The sequence below is a fragment of the Papio anubis genome, chromosome 6 (genome assembly GCF_008728515.1).
Source record: "Papio anubis isolate 15944 chromosome 6, Panubis1.0, whole genome shotgun sequence".
In the NCBI taxonomy this organism is placed as follows: Eukaryota; Metazoa; Chordata; class Mammalia; order Primates; family Cercopithecidae; genus Papio; species Papio anubis.
In genome coordinates this window covers 65,426,502-65,441,259 of record NC_044981.1, presented here as the reverse complement: position 1 = coordinate 65,441,259, position 14,758 = coordinate 65,426,502, and the positions used below count along the sequence as shown (strand labels likewise).

The following is a 14,758-nucleotide window of genomic DNA, read 5'->3' as shown; positions in this document are numbered from 1 at the left end:
TGGAGAACCCTGATGAATACATGAGGCAAATCATCTCAAAAATGCTGGGTTACAGCAATCCCATTACTGGGTATATACCCAAAGGATTATAAATCATTCTACTATAAAGACACATGCACATGTATGTTTATTGCGGCACTGTTCACAATAGCAAAGACTTGGAACCAACCCAAAAGCCCATCAATGATAGACTGGATAAAGAAAATGTGGCACATATACACCATGGAATACTATGCAGCCATAAAAAAGAATGAGTTCATGTCCTTTGCAGGGACATGGATAAAGCTGGAAACCATCATTCTCAGCAAACTAACACAAGAACAGAAAACCAAACACCGCATGTTCTCACTCATAAGTGAGAGTTGAACAATAACACATGGACACAGGGAGGGGAACATCACACACTAAGGGGGCCTGTTGGGGGTGGGGGGCTAGGGGAGGGATAGCATTAGGAGAAATACCTAATGTAGGTGACGGGTTGATGGGTGGAGCAAACCACCATGGCACGTGTATACCTATGCAACAAACCTGCATGTTCTGTACATGTACCCCAGAACTTAAAGTATATAAAAACATGCTGGGTTAAACAGCTCTCTTCATGGTGGTCTTTCTTAGAGTCTGAATATATAAAATTTCCAGATGAATTTTACCACCTGGATTATTTCACAGGGACAATGTGTTGGCACAGGAGTTAAATATATATATTTATAGAACCATTACTGATGATACCTGAAAAACTATGAAGATAAAGAGACACTTGAGAACTTAAGAGAAACAAAAGGATTTCCATATTTCAAAAAGTATGAAAAAGATAATTATCTGCAGACACAAACATGACATCTCAATACGGAGCAAAACCTTGGCATATCAATATGGAGCAACATTTTAGAAGAGATTGTTCAACTGACTATTTTAGTAAAACATTAAAAAATGATAATCATTATGACAAATACAATTTCTAAGAGTCATTTGAAACTGACTTCATTTTCTTTGGGTTAGGGTTACCAGAATGGTAAATGTAAAATAACTGAGTTTTATTAACATTCTTGGAAAAATGTCTTAAGATTTTCTCATGGAAAGAATAAAGATGCATCAATTATTAACCAATACACAATGTCATTCAAAGAGGGCTTGATATACTGATTAATCTAAAAGGAGGCCTTTGAAGGGGCCTGTAATTATGCCAGTTCTCTTTAATACTTTAATCAAAGATATTTTTGCAAACAGAAAGCAGGATGATCAAATTGGCTAAAGACTCAAGGTAGAGAGATATAGTGTTAACGTATGGGGTAACAGGATCAAGATTTAACATGATGTTATTACATTGGCCTGACAGATCCAACCCAGAATCTAAATTCCTGTATTTGGACTTTGTTCGGGGAACTACATGCCTCCCCTTGCTTCTATTGTATACAGTTTGTGGAGTCTATCAGTCAAGATGTCCTGCTCTCTAAGGACTCAGAACCTCAGTGAAATGACGCAGAGACTGGAGCAATGGCAGAGCACGTTCATTAGAGGGATGATTCCCGGGTGAGACTGTCAATTAGTTCCACTTCTGAGAGCACTGGAACCCTGGTTCTGCTTCCTGTCAAAGCCTATTCATGGTCCTTTGATCTGTTCTGTGAGATCCCATATTCTACCAGTATATTCATTTCTACTACAGCATACAGGTTTCTCATCCTTAAAGAACCCTAAGTATTCTGAAATGATATAACTCCTGCAATCCTGCTATTTCCAACACCACTGTCTCATAAAGAATCTAGGACTTAATGTCTGAGGACCTATGTTCCTGTGTTAATGTTACAGTTACTTGCTGTGTGACTCTGAAAAAGTTACTTAACTGCTGAGAACTTCAGGTCTGTCATCTATAGAATGGGAATGCTGCAACAGGCTGAACTCATAAGATTATTATGGAAATTAAATGAGATGATATAAGTAAAGTGGCATATTAACTGGCCTGTAATTTTAACTCAATAAATATAAGATTTTCCTGAAATTCTGACAAATATTCTTCTCTGGCTTATAAAAACTGCTGGCTTTTGGAGGTCTTAGAAATTCCTTTAATATATATTTATATTTATATTCATATTTACACTTATGTTTATACATCTATTCTCAAAACTCTACTTTACAAATGTATATGCTAGAACTCGAGTCTTTTGAATTCAATTAAACAAATATTTCTGCCTGCTTACTATTGTGCAAATAATTGTGTGAATCACTGGGCTAAATGCTAGAAATACAAACTAAATTATATATATCTAACTATAGTCCATTCATACAAAGAAAGATACAACACATTGTGTTTGAGTATGAAGTCAAGAGCCTGATTTTCATGTGGGCTCACTCAGTCGTAGCACACCAGGCAGAAACATGCAAATACATACCCTTACATATGTGCCATTATCATCCCCCCAGTATGTTTTACTGATAAAATACAGGTAAGTGTTAGAGATTAAAGAAAGAGATAGCAAGATTAATTCCCTGAGATGATAATAGGTAGAGGTGATTTTTATTGAACAGAGTAACAGGTATTAGGTCAGGTTTCAACTGTGGAATTTTGTAAAATCCCATGACATCAAAATTCAGCCTTGTAAGTGGCCATATATAGAGCAGCACTGATTTTCATCTTGGGACTGACCAGGCCAGATTTAGCGAGAAGGATTCGCTTTCACAGTAGTGAGCCAGGGTGAGTCAACACCCATTAAGAGAAAGATGTTCCTCCAGAAGAGAGAATAATCTACTCCAGGGTGCTAATGACATAATTCCTTCCCTGTAGCCAATTCATAACTATACTACCCGCTGCCCTCCACCCCTGCTCCACCCAAAATGAGAGGCTGGTAAAGAAGAGAGTGAAAGAATTACGATAAATGGCATAAGATATATAAGATACATGTTTATTTTCCTATCTTAAAGATGTCCTGCCATTTAAAAATTGAATTGTAGTTCCAGCTAAACAATTGACTCAATTTCTGCTAAATATTTTCTTTGTGATTTTTCTGGAAATTAACACATAATTTCTTATACAGCAATACAGTACCTTGAGCAAAGCACCAATGTCTCCCAAGAGAGGAAGTGCAATCTGTGGTTAAGAAGATAAAACCAAAGAGAAGTATTTATATATGAACACAATACAATATAAACATACAGTACAATATAGATATTTTTCCTCAAAATGCCATGAAGCTTCTAGTGTCTCACTTTACAATCACTGGCTTAACATTATGTTTCGTATCAAGAAATGTGCACGTGGAACTGATAGAATTCAGAACAAATTTTGAAAAATGTTCACTATTCTCTCATGAACGTGCAAACACACATATCATCATTTTGACTGTGCATCCCTATTTTATATTTTCATGGCAACCTTTATGCCGTCCCTGGTATATTATTGGTTTTAAATAATACATAAAGATAAATTATTTATTAAAAGGAAATCACTCCTCTGGCAAACACATTATCAGGCTGTTGAGAAATATGAAAACTACCAGATAAGTTTGCCTTACAGTTATTTCTCATGGAAGTTCAAAAGAACCTACAGTTGGCTTTAGTGATAGGCAAGACAAATACTGAAGGAACTTGGACCACATTTTGGCCACATGTCTTCAGATGTTCTTTCAGAGAGACACTGTGTAAACCCAAGTAATATTTTGTAAGATTCCCAGAAAAATGCACAAGTGATTCACCCAACAGTGGCGTTAAAGTAATGCCAAAATATGCCTCCACACGTAGCTTATAAAGGCACATAAGGCCCAAACACTGTGGGAGGTAGAAAGGATTTGTGAGGCTTAGAACTGAGAAGCCAGATTTGGATTTTATTATACAAGATTCTTAATACAATGTCATGTACCATATGGCCTCTCAAATTATAACTGCCGAGTCTGAGGCTATTTAAAGGGATTTCACTGTTGCTCAAAGCAAGGTTTAACCTAGAATAAAACTTTGAAACACACATTTAGTGCCTAAACCCATTTTCTAAGAGCCTACTCAAGCCAGTTTTCATAATTTAATCACTGCGACATTTTAAAGCTACAGAATCAATGGATCTGTACCATATTGTAGGCAACTTACCTGCAAAATTTCATTTAGAAAAATGAAATTCATTTAGCCACTAGCATTAGAAAAAATAGAAATCGTGGCGATATATTTTATCTCAATTTTCAATGGGATTGAGACATTATATGCCAAGGCTCAGCCTGGGGCAAAATTGTACAGTTGAATTATACCCTTAGGAAATAAGTATTCATCACACACACAGAAATGCTGACCCAGCCTGAATTCTTTTTCTCTCGACAAAATAATGGGGATAAACAAAATCACCAAGCAGTCACTGAGCATTCTAATGAGTTTGGACAGCAAAACTTGCTTGGGAGGCTGTTTGGCTTCTGGGTGCATTTAAGATACATAAATCAGACAAGGTCTGTCTACATACCGGGTCACCTGGGGGGCCTGGCAGGCCTGGCTTTCCATCCCTCCCTGGAACTCCCTGAAAACAGAGGTGTCCATGTTCAATCTTTGCACATTGGCACAGATGCAGATTAAAATGGGGGAGGGTAGATAAAGAAAGTCCTTACATCATTCCCTGGAGTCCCTGGGGTTCCTGGCAACCCAGGAAGACCTCGAGGACCCTGGAAAAGGAGGGAAATAAAAACAGTTACTTATGAGGACGGTCTTTCAGTCATTTCCCCCAAGTCAGCAAGGTGGCTTTGCTGGGATAAAAAATTAGTTAAGTAGCTTACCTGAATACCTGGCTCTCCAACTGGTCCTTGGGAGCCCTGAGTACAAATGAGATTTTATTATCAAAATTCCGCCAAGAATGTCCATAAATTATCCAAGTGACATAAAAGACTAAGCATTGTAGTTTACTTAGAGGCACAACAGGGTTTGCCACCGTACACACGAGGAAAACTGCAAAGTCGGCCAAGACTTTCAGGTCGTAGGTGAATAACTTAATCAGATACCTGTTGCTGGAAACATCAATATGATTTTGCTCAGAGACTTGGGACATCTATCTCATTACCATAATCTGTCACTGCACATTCATGAGGGCACAAAGAATGCATCCAAATTCCATCTGTCAGAAACTGACCGCCCACAGGGGTAACTGGTTCGGGGCTTCTTTTCTTTTCTGCTTTCAACTTTGAGTCATTTATCTCTTGGAAGAAATCACCAGAACCAGTGTTCAGTGACAGGAGTAGGAGGTAAAACACTAATCAATGATATTTTTCTACTTTTAGAAAATTGGAATTTAGGATAAATAAAATGAGGCTGGGAGATTATCAGGGAACTTAATGATGGTAGCTGTACCGCTCTTATGTAACCATGAACTTCTGTAAGAGGAATTTGCAACCTAAGTAAGTCAAGAGCTGGTTTCCTAGCAGTTGACTTCAGTAACTACTCACTGACTTTTCCTTTCTTATTTAAAGAAATAAATATTCATATCACTGCTCTTGCCAAAGCTACTTTTTTCCTCCCTTTCTATTTATCCTCAACCACCATCACTTCCCTAATAATTTTCTTTTCTTTTCTTTTCTTTTTTTTTTTTTTGAGATGGAGTCTCACTCTGTCACCCAGGCTGAAGTGCAGTGGTGGAATCTCGGCTCACTGCAACCTCCGCCTCCTGTGTTCAAGCAATTCTCCTGCCTCAGTCTCTTGAGTAGCTGGGATTACAGTCACCCGTTACCACGCTCGGCTAATTTTTGTATGTTTAGTAGAGATGGGGTTTCACCATGTTGGCCAGGCTGGTCTCAAACTCCTGACCTCAAGTGATCCACCTGTCTTGGCCTCTCAAAGTGTTGGGATTACAAGGATGAGCCACCAGGTCCAGCCTCTAATAATTTTCTGATACAAGTTTTTACTTGGTTTAATTTCCATCTCCAATGGTCTTTTACATTCTTGCCCTGGCAAATCAGACAACCCTCATTCACAACATATCCCTTCACTACTTATGCTTTCTTTTAACTTTTCATGATAACTTCAATATAAAGATGTGATACTGTGATAAAATAATATTTGGTTTCTGCCCTCAGTTCCTGGCACTGAGCTCCTAAAACCCTCGTAAATTCCTTAACAATAGGTTGCTAACATAAACTTTTGTTCTAATACTTGTTTTTTGGCCCCGGTTGACACAGAGCTTCTAATCCCTTGGGTTTCTTGGGTGACAGGAGAGTCTTTTGTTCCAATGAGGTGACTTGGTGGGCTCCTTGATAGGAGCTGATCACCAGAAAGACCAAGCCACAGTTAGAAACTCGGCCTTTCAGCCCACCCCGCATTCTGTGAAGAGGGGAGAGGGGCTGGAAATATAGTTAGTTGTTTATCTTGCTGACATGATGAAGCCTCCATAAAATCCCAAAATATGGGGTTTAGAGAACTTCCAGGCTGGCAAAAACACCCATGTGCCAGGAGAGTGACACACCCCAACTCCGCAGGGACCGACGCTCCTACACTCAGGGACCCTTCCAGAAGAGTCCCTTTGTAACTCTTCTTCTGACTGTTCAACTGTATCCTTTACTGATACCATAAACCAGTAAATGTAAGAAAGAGTTACTTGATTCTGTGAACCACTCTAGCAAACTACAGAACCTGAGGTGGGGGTTATGGAAACTTGCAGTTTATAGCTGGTTGAACAGAAGTAATGAAGGCCCAGATATGCAGTTGGCCTCTGAAGTAGGGGTTGGTTTTGTGCAATTGAGCCCTTAACCTGTGGAATCTGACGCTAACTCCAGGTAGATAGTGTCAGACGTGAATTGACTAGTAGAACATCCAGTTGATGTCCATTGGAGAATTGATGAGTAGGGGAAAAAAACCCCACACATCTGGTGTCAGAATTGTATTATGTTGAATGTTAAGAGCATAATAGGAAAAAAGTTAGTTTGTTTTTCTATTACACCATACAGGACAATTTTCTAAATTAATGTCATTAGAATAACCATTTATTTCTACTTTTCTTGTTCAAAACTATTTTATGTCTTTTCATAGTAAATGAAAATTGTATATTTATTATTATTTGGTCTACAAGTGTGGATATAGTGGTCATTATTAATAGGGGCTGTTCTAGGCTCTGTCCTTATAGTTTAAATATTTTAAAAACTACCCATTATTTGTTTTTACCATTGAAAACACCATCTCTTCACTCTGAAGACATTACTCAGACCTTTTTGGTGTCATTTCACCTATGCGTACGCCATTCACTTTAAATATTAACTTCTTGTTTTAACTTAATTAAAAACAAGCTGTAATATATAATGACCTAATATTAGGCAGTCATACCATCTTACAAACATGTATTTGTGCTTTTTAATATATAGATTAGAGGTATAGGTTAAATGACTGCTTCTAATCCAAATTAGCGTATGTGTGACCAGCATCTGTAAGTTAATAAACAAACAGCGGGTACTGTCTCTGTGCTTAAGTGATACAACCTCAGTGCCCATCAATCCTCTCTGGATAGTGTTTATTTGTATTTCCTCCTCTGCCCTTTCTATTCTTTTCACCTTGTTAAAATTTGACACTGGATTTTGTTTCACAATATTGGAATCAACAAGGACTGAATGAATTTCACTTACTGTTCTGCCAGGAATTCCTACCCCTGGTGGGCCTATGTCCCCTGGGGAACCGTGAACACCTGGAAGGCCTCTTTCACCCTGTGAAATGAAAGGCTGCTGTTAGTGCAAGCCTCAAGAGACATAAACTTCTCTGCTATATTTTGTTCATTATTAACTTCTTAAAAATTAACTAAATATTTTTATACCTTTGGTCCACGCGGACCAGGTGCTCCAGGATTTCCATCTAATCCCTAAAAGAAAAAGAAGATGAATACATTGAATACGTATCTTCTTCTAGAAAGGTTATAAACACATTAGAAGTTATAACTAATATGTTTTATCACTCTTCATCTTATTTGAATAAATCTTTTTCTATAAAAGAATAAGGAACAGGGAGTACACATTTTAATAGGTTATAGATTTTGTATAGTTGTTTTAAAATATAAAAGATTTTTATTTATAAAATGAGGCACCTGATATTGAGAAATATTATTATTATTTAATAACTAAGTTCAAAGGAGATGAGAAACAAAGGCACATAAAACATATTTTAAAAACATTTGTTATTTAGATTTTCCGGCAGTCCAGTTTTCAATGTCCTGGGAATAGTCTGGGTCACAAAGACATTTTCTGCAAATGACAAACCATGGTGATACCTGCAAAACCTCTGGAAGGGAAAATTCAGGTAGTTTTTCTGTTTTACAATACCTGTCCTAGGAAGTTTTATGGTGTAAAACCAGTGTACCTGACTGGGATTCATGGATCTCTACAGAATCCATGTGTAGGATTCAGGGGACTTAGGAATCTTCCAAAATCATATGCAAAATGTTGTATACATGTATATTTTCTTCAGAAGAAAGCCCTTTGCTTATCACACATTTAAGAGGTTTTATCTCTGATTTAAAGAATAAGATGCCTGTAATCCCAGCACTTTGGGAGGCCGAGGTGGGCAGATCACTGGAGCTCAGGAGTTCATGACCAGCATGGACAACATGGTGAAGCCCCATCTATACAAAAAATATAAAAATTAGCCAGGAGTGGTGGCATGTGCCTGTTGTCACCACTACTCAGGAGGCTGGGGTGGGAGGATCACTTGAATCACAGAGGTCGAGGCTGCAGTGATCCATAATTGTACTACTGTGCTCTAGCCTGGGTGACAGATTAAAGACCCTGTCTCAGGAAAAAAAAAAAAAAAAAGAATAAGATGAATAGATGAATATTTCTTTTTTCCCCTGACTTTTATTTTAGTACATGGGTACATTGCATATTGCTCAGGTTTATTGTATGAATGATCCCACTACCCAAGGAAGTAAGCATAGTGCCTGACAGTTTTTCAACCTTGCCTCCCTTCAACTCTCCCCCATCAGTAGTCCTCCACATCTCTTGCTCCCATCTCTACTATGCTGGTGTGCAACCAGTGTTTAGCTCCCACTTATAAGTGAGGACGTGCAGTATTTGGTTTTTTGTTCCTGCATTAATTTGCTTAGGATAATGGCCTCTAGCTGTATCCATGTTGCTGCAAAGGGCATGATTTTGTCCTTTTTATGGCTGCATAGTATTCCATGGTTATATATATCACATTGTCTTTATCCAGTCCACTGTAGATGGGCATCTAGGTTGAATCCATGTCATTGCTATTATGAATAGAGTTGCAATGAACACACGAATGCATGTGTCTTTTTGGTAGAACTATTTATTTTCTTTTGGGAAAAGAAACCCGTAGTGAGATTGCTAGGTCAAAAGGTAGTTCTGTTTTAAGTTCTTTTTTCCTTTTTTTTTGTAGACCTAAACTTATTCCCATACTTGTGATCTGAAACTAGAAACCCACAAGCAGTAATTAATGAACTTGCAAGAAATATATTAACAAAAGGGTAATACTTACCGGTTCCCCTGGCAGGCTTTTCCCTGGAGGACCAGCCTCACCTTTTGGACCTGGAAGGCCGGGAGGGCCTATGATCCCACCTGGATCTCCCTGTGGAAAACAAAGTAAGATTCTTTCTTTGATGCTCAGGTTCATGGTGGGAAGAGAGGAGGTAGTGGTTTCCATTGTTTTAAGTTGTCATCATAGCCAGTCAAACTTCATTCACTCACTCACTTACCAACTCAATAATATTTATTGAGTACCTAATTCATGCCTGTTCAGTGCATTTAGATTTTGCAGTTAGTTATGTTAGCAGTATCACAAAACATATGCATGTGTGTGTGTATGTGTGTGTGTGTGTGTGTGTGTGTGTATATATATATATATATGCACAAAAGGGCATATTTATTAATAAAGTTCTATAGATGATCTTTATGTTTTCTTTAAGTTATTCCCCAATAATAGTTCAATGTTAATACACTGTTTCCATGTAGATATCAAGAAACAGGTCCTGCAAGATTAAGAGACTTCTTAGGTTTATATCAGAATTGGTAACCGAGCTTGACTTTCAGACTCCTGATATCTTCATCTCTCAGTTCATTTTGTCACATGGCATTCCCGTGCCAGAACCAGGGCTGCCAAAATGCACAACTCTAGGGGGTACCATTTACATTGTAGTTAATGTGAATGTCTGTCCCCTGCACAATCCCAGAAGCCCTGGGGCGTCCTTTCATCTCCCTTATGATCCTCTGTCTCTTCCTCCTATCTACTTAACATATAAAATGAGGAAAATGCAAACTATACCTTTTCTCCTTTAATGCCTTGTTTTCCTGGGATACCATGTTCTCCTGGCAATCCCTAGAAAACTCAGAACGAATAGGAAAGAGCAATGAGAACATTTCTTATAATAACATTTCCTTATATCTGAATCTTTGTCGAGAGAACAGAATTTTAACATATAGCCTATTAATACAAGGAGTTGGATTGATTTTGGCCTTTAAGACCTGGAAAAGTATTAGTGATTCTACATTGTCTATTGTTTCAAGTGAAGCCACCTGGATGCCATAGGAAAGAAACTAAAGTCGAATTGAACCGAATGTCTCACCCATATTATTGCCATGGAAGAGGGATGGTGGTTGGTAGCATCACATAATGATTCTGAAGGACTCTAGGGCAACTAGAAAAATATGTTTTTACTATGTTTTAGAAACAGTGGCTCTTTCTCTTTTGATTTTGTTCTCTTTATAGCTCTGGCCACTATCACTTAGTTTTTGAGCATTGTGGCTCCACTTGTGCCACCAGGATTATCTCTCTTTTCATAAGATCTGTCCACTAGGTTTATCTACAGTGGCCCATTAGTTGGCATAGGGAAGTTATCAAAAGCTTTGCTCTATAAACTGGATGTTCAAAGTACCAAGCAGAACATGTGCACCGACCAATAGACAGGAGAGGCTCAAGCGGTGAGCACGGAGAATAGAACGTGAGGTTAAGGGGCTGTTCTCAGGGCATGAAAAAAGGAGAGATCCTAAGAGTTGCCTGGAGGGAACTGTAATCACGGTCAGATAGTGATCAGTCTCCAAGGAGTTATGGCCGAGGATTTTTCTTATTTTGCTCAAGTGTGAACTGATGGAGAGCTCGCAGCTCCCAAGTTGTCAGAAGGCTAGGAAGGTTGTCCAAGGAATAGAAAGTTGATCCAGATAATGAATAGAAAGGTGCATTGAGTATTTTAGGTCCACTAAAGCTAGGTTATAATGCAATCTGTCGACCTTCGTTCAGATATACTTTTAGCTAAAAGACTTGCTTTTTTTGGAAGGCTTTTGCTAGAAAACAATGGAAGTTTTGGAAATGTCTTCCTTAGATGGAGACTGGAACTAAAAACTGTGAATATTGAAAATGTTTTCTTTCTCTTTTGGTGTTCTTTATTTCTATTGACATTTCCAATCTCTCTACTGCTGGTACAGCACTGACAAGCATGTCCAAAATGACAATTTAATTAACTTGAGCTCCAAAAACCAATTTATTAGGCTAATGATACTCAAAAGGACCTCACGTGAATATATGAAGGGCCTAGTCTTCCCAATAGCCCCTGACATTAGGTATAATCAGTTTTAGTGGCATAGATGACCCATGTCTTTGGGAAATGAGGGATAACTCAGTTACTTGAACAGATGTTGATGTTTTTAAAAAACATGTCCTAGTCTCAATTTCATTTCAAAAATATCAAAGACATTATACATACAACATCTCCTGGTGGCCCTCTGGGTCCCATGGAGCCTGCAGATCCCTGCTGACCCTAAAATAAAAGGTGATATATGCTTTAGCTTTGCTAGGAAAAAAAAAATAAAAGATAGATTGTACCTGAGTATTTGTAAAGCATAGTGTGATCTTCATGTACAGGAAGATTGACTTTCCACCATCCCACTTTCCCACTTTATCTGTATAGTACTGAAATGTGCTTTGGGTTTACCAGGATAGTTTCCAGATGCTTTTATTTAATTTATGTGTTCTCTCCAGCAGGTGATAACTGAAGTTAGGTAACTTGCCCTACCCATTACCTGTGAGTACACCACATTAATTTCTCCTGCACTTTCCAAAAGCTGCTTTCTTGGGACACTGGTGTGGAATCCCACTTGGGATACTCAAGCAACTCAAGGTTGCATAATTTTGGTTTAGAAACTGAATCTTGAATTCTGTTACTTTTAAGAATATAGCTCAAGGTCATAGATTTAGCTCACATTGTTTACTCTTAAAGTCTTTAGGGATGCTATTGTGAATATGCTCTGAAAAAGAGTTTAGAAATCCTATTGTGAACCAGAAGATAGTTACTATGTGTGTAATAAATGCAGCGGATGGGGAAAATCACCATGGAAACAGGATAAAGTCTCAAAGAGCATTTGTGAAGAAAATGAGTGGCACACCAAAGCACCCTGTTTTACACATAATGGCTATAATTCCCAAATTATTTCCCAATAAATCTTAGTTATTTCTTATATACCTTTAGTCCTGGGCTTCCTATTAAACCAGGGGGACCAGGATCTCCAGGTTCACCCTAAACACATAGGGGGAAGGAAAGATCAATGTTGCTTTAATTTTCATAATCTAATTAAGGTTGGACATGAAATTGAAGAATGCCAGGAAATTACCTTTACTCCCTGTGATCCTATAATCCCAGGTTCTCCCTGTAAATAAAATAATTACTATAGGGGTAATGCTTAAATTCAGATGGAAATGGACATCTCTGATACTTTAATTGAATTTCTAGTAATTAACATAAAATAAAAAGGGAAATTATGGAAGACATAATGAAATCAAGGAGAGTTCATTCTAAAACATGATTGAAAATACTTACTACTAATGAACAATACTTTCTTGATTTTTTCATTATAATAGTTTTTCCCCCAATGCCACTTTTGACACTGTAATTATCATGTCCCATTAGCAATCACTGCATTCTCTACTTAGCTGACATAGTTATAATTTGCCACCAACTAATCTTATGTCCCAGAGAATTAAAACTTCAGAGAAGGAATTAGGGAGAGTAGAATTTAAGATAATATGTGTTGGTGATTCTACTTTTAGTTATATGTGCTTAATGATTAGTTATATGTGCTTAACGAAAAAAAATCACAACAAAATTAAGGTTATACAAAAGAGGACAATATTGGCTATAACAAGTTTGCTTTTTACATTTTCTGTGACTTATTAATATATTTGATAAATCCACTTTGTGCCATTAACAGAATTTTTGGAAAAAAATGTATCTTTTATTTTAATTTGATATTTGTGATATCCTACATGGATGCCTTATATAACATTCATGGCCAATCACTATTAGTAATTGGTTAAACAATGTATTAGAAAACTCATACCAATGTTGAAGTCTCCTTGCATGACAACACTTAACAAGGCTTAAAATTTCTTATTTATCAAAATAAAAGGTTAAAGATCACAGAGGAAAAAGTAAAATGCTCACGGACCTTATTTAATCAAATCTATTAGACTCCAAAGTAAACATACCAGGAAATCAGAGAGAAAAAAATCAATGAAGTAGAAAACCCAAGATAGTGATAAAATATCTACTTACTCTATCTCCTTTTTCTCCTTTTGTAAAAGGCTCTCCCTAAGGAGAAGGGGTAGAAGATAGAATTAAACACTCTTAGAAGTAAACTCTCCAAACCGGGGTGTGGATAAACCCTACAGGCCAAACTCAGATCCCCATTGCAAACAGACCTCTAAAAATACCCAGAGTGCCACACAGTCTGCCTTTGCAGCTTAAAGGAAATATATGATAATTAATTTAAAAACTCCTTTATATTCCCAAATGAACAATGAGTTAATCATTCTAATATCATTTATAAAATCCCAAGTGCCTGGCAAATCGGAATGCTGCCCAAGGCCAAAGCTTCCTACTGCCTAGTTCACATAGAAAACAATCACACACACACACATCCAACTGGATGTGAAATGGGAGTGACAGCAAGAAATTGATAAAAATGTTGAATGGAAAGACATTCATTTGAATTCTTCCAGATGGTTGTGTGCTTAAATACATAAAATCATTATTTAAAAAAGTTTTCTAGTTTTCATTTCTACTTTAATGAAAATGACTTGAAGAGGTTAACCATATCTGTAAGTTCTGTGTCCATGGATTCAAGCAATTGTGGATAAAAAATATTTGAAAAAGAAAAACAATAAAAAATAAAACAGCAATAAAAAGTATACAAACTTTAAAAATAATACAGTATAACAACTATTTACGTAGCACTTACATTGTATTATGTATTATAAGTAATCTGGATGTGATTTGAAGTATACAGGAAAATACATAGGTAATATGCAAATAATAGGCCATTTTATATTAGGGACTTGAGCATCCTCAGATGTTGGTATCCTCTGAGAGCCCTGGAACCAATCTCACACAGATACCAAGGAACAACTATATATCCATATCTACCCAACATGATGAAATATCTTAATAGTGGTTAATTTCTATATATTAGATCAAGGCCTTATTTATATTCTTATTTCCCTGCTTGTTTTTGCTTACATGACACTGCTCATGTCATTGCTTATTTACAGCCACTGTCAAGTTTAGTGGCCACATTGACTAAAGTAACTGGTTATAAAATAAAAAGAAAAAAGAAAAACCAGGGAGCCTAGTTGTCTAGATACTTGATATTTAGTCCTAGATCCAATGGCTACTATTTGAGGCAAGTCACTTAATCTTTTAGAGGCCCCCTTTCCTTATCTATAAAATCATGGGGTTCAACTAGGTGATCTCAACTATATTTTAGCTCTGATGTGTTACACATCAAACCATATTCTGAATGTCCTATGGTGGGGGAAAATTTGC

At 37.2% G+C, this 14,758-nt stretch overlaps 1 protein-coding gene across 4 annotated transcripts in view; it reads right to left on the bottom strand.

Annotated features, from left to right (window-relative positions):
* Positions 1 to 14,758, bottom strand: part of COL19A1 (collagen type XIX alpha 1 chain) — a 333,080-nt gene that overhangs the window by 59,688 nt on the left and 258,634 nt on the right. For all 4 annotated transcript variants that reach the window (XM_003897789.5, XM_009205449.4, XM_009205448.4 and 1 more), the window contains 12 exons: positions 13,490 to 13,525; positions 12,549 to 12,584; positions 12,401 to 12,454; positions 11,645 to 11,698; positions 10,210 to 10,263; positions 9,427 to 9,516; positions 7,751 to 7,795; positions 7,566 to 7,643; positions 4,740 to 4,775; positions 4,575 to 4,628; positions 4,433 to 4,486; positions 3,041 to 3,082 (listed from right to left, as the gene is read on the bottom strand). In XM_003897789.5, the coding sequence (XP_003897838.2) occupies positions 3,041 to 3,082; positions 4,433 to 4,486; positions 4,575 to 4,628; positions 4,740 to 4,775; positions 7,566 to 7,643; positions 7,751 to 7,795; positions 9,427 to 9,516; positions 10,210 to 10,263; positions 11,645 to 11,698; positions 12,401 to 12,454; positions 12,549 to 12,584; positions 13,490 to 13,525 (633 nt within the window). The remainder of the gene's footprint in view (positions 1 to 3,040; positions 3,083 to 4,432; positions 4,487 to 4,574; positions 4,629 to 4,739; positions 4,776 to 7,565; positions 7,644 to 7,750; positions 7,796 to 9,426; positions 9,517 to 10,209; positions 10,264 to 11,644; positions 11,699 to 12,400; positions 12,455 to 12,548; positions 12,585 to 13,489; positions 13,526 to 14,758) is intronic.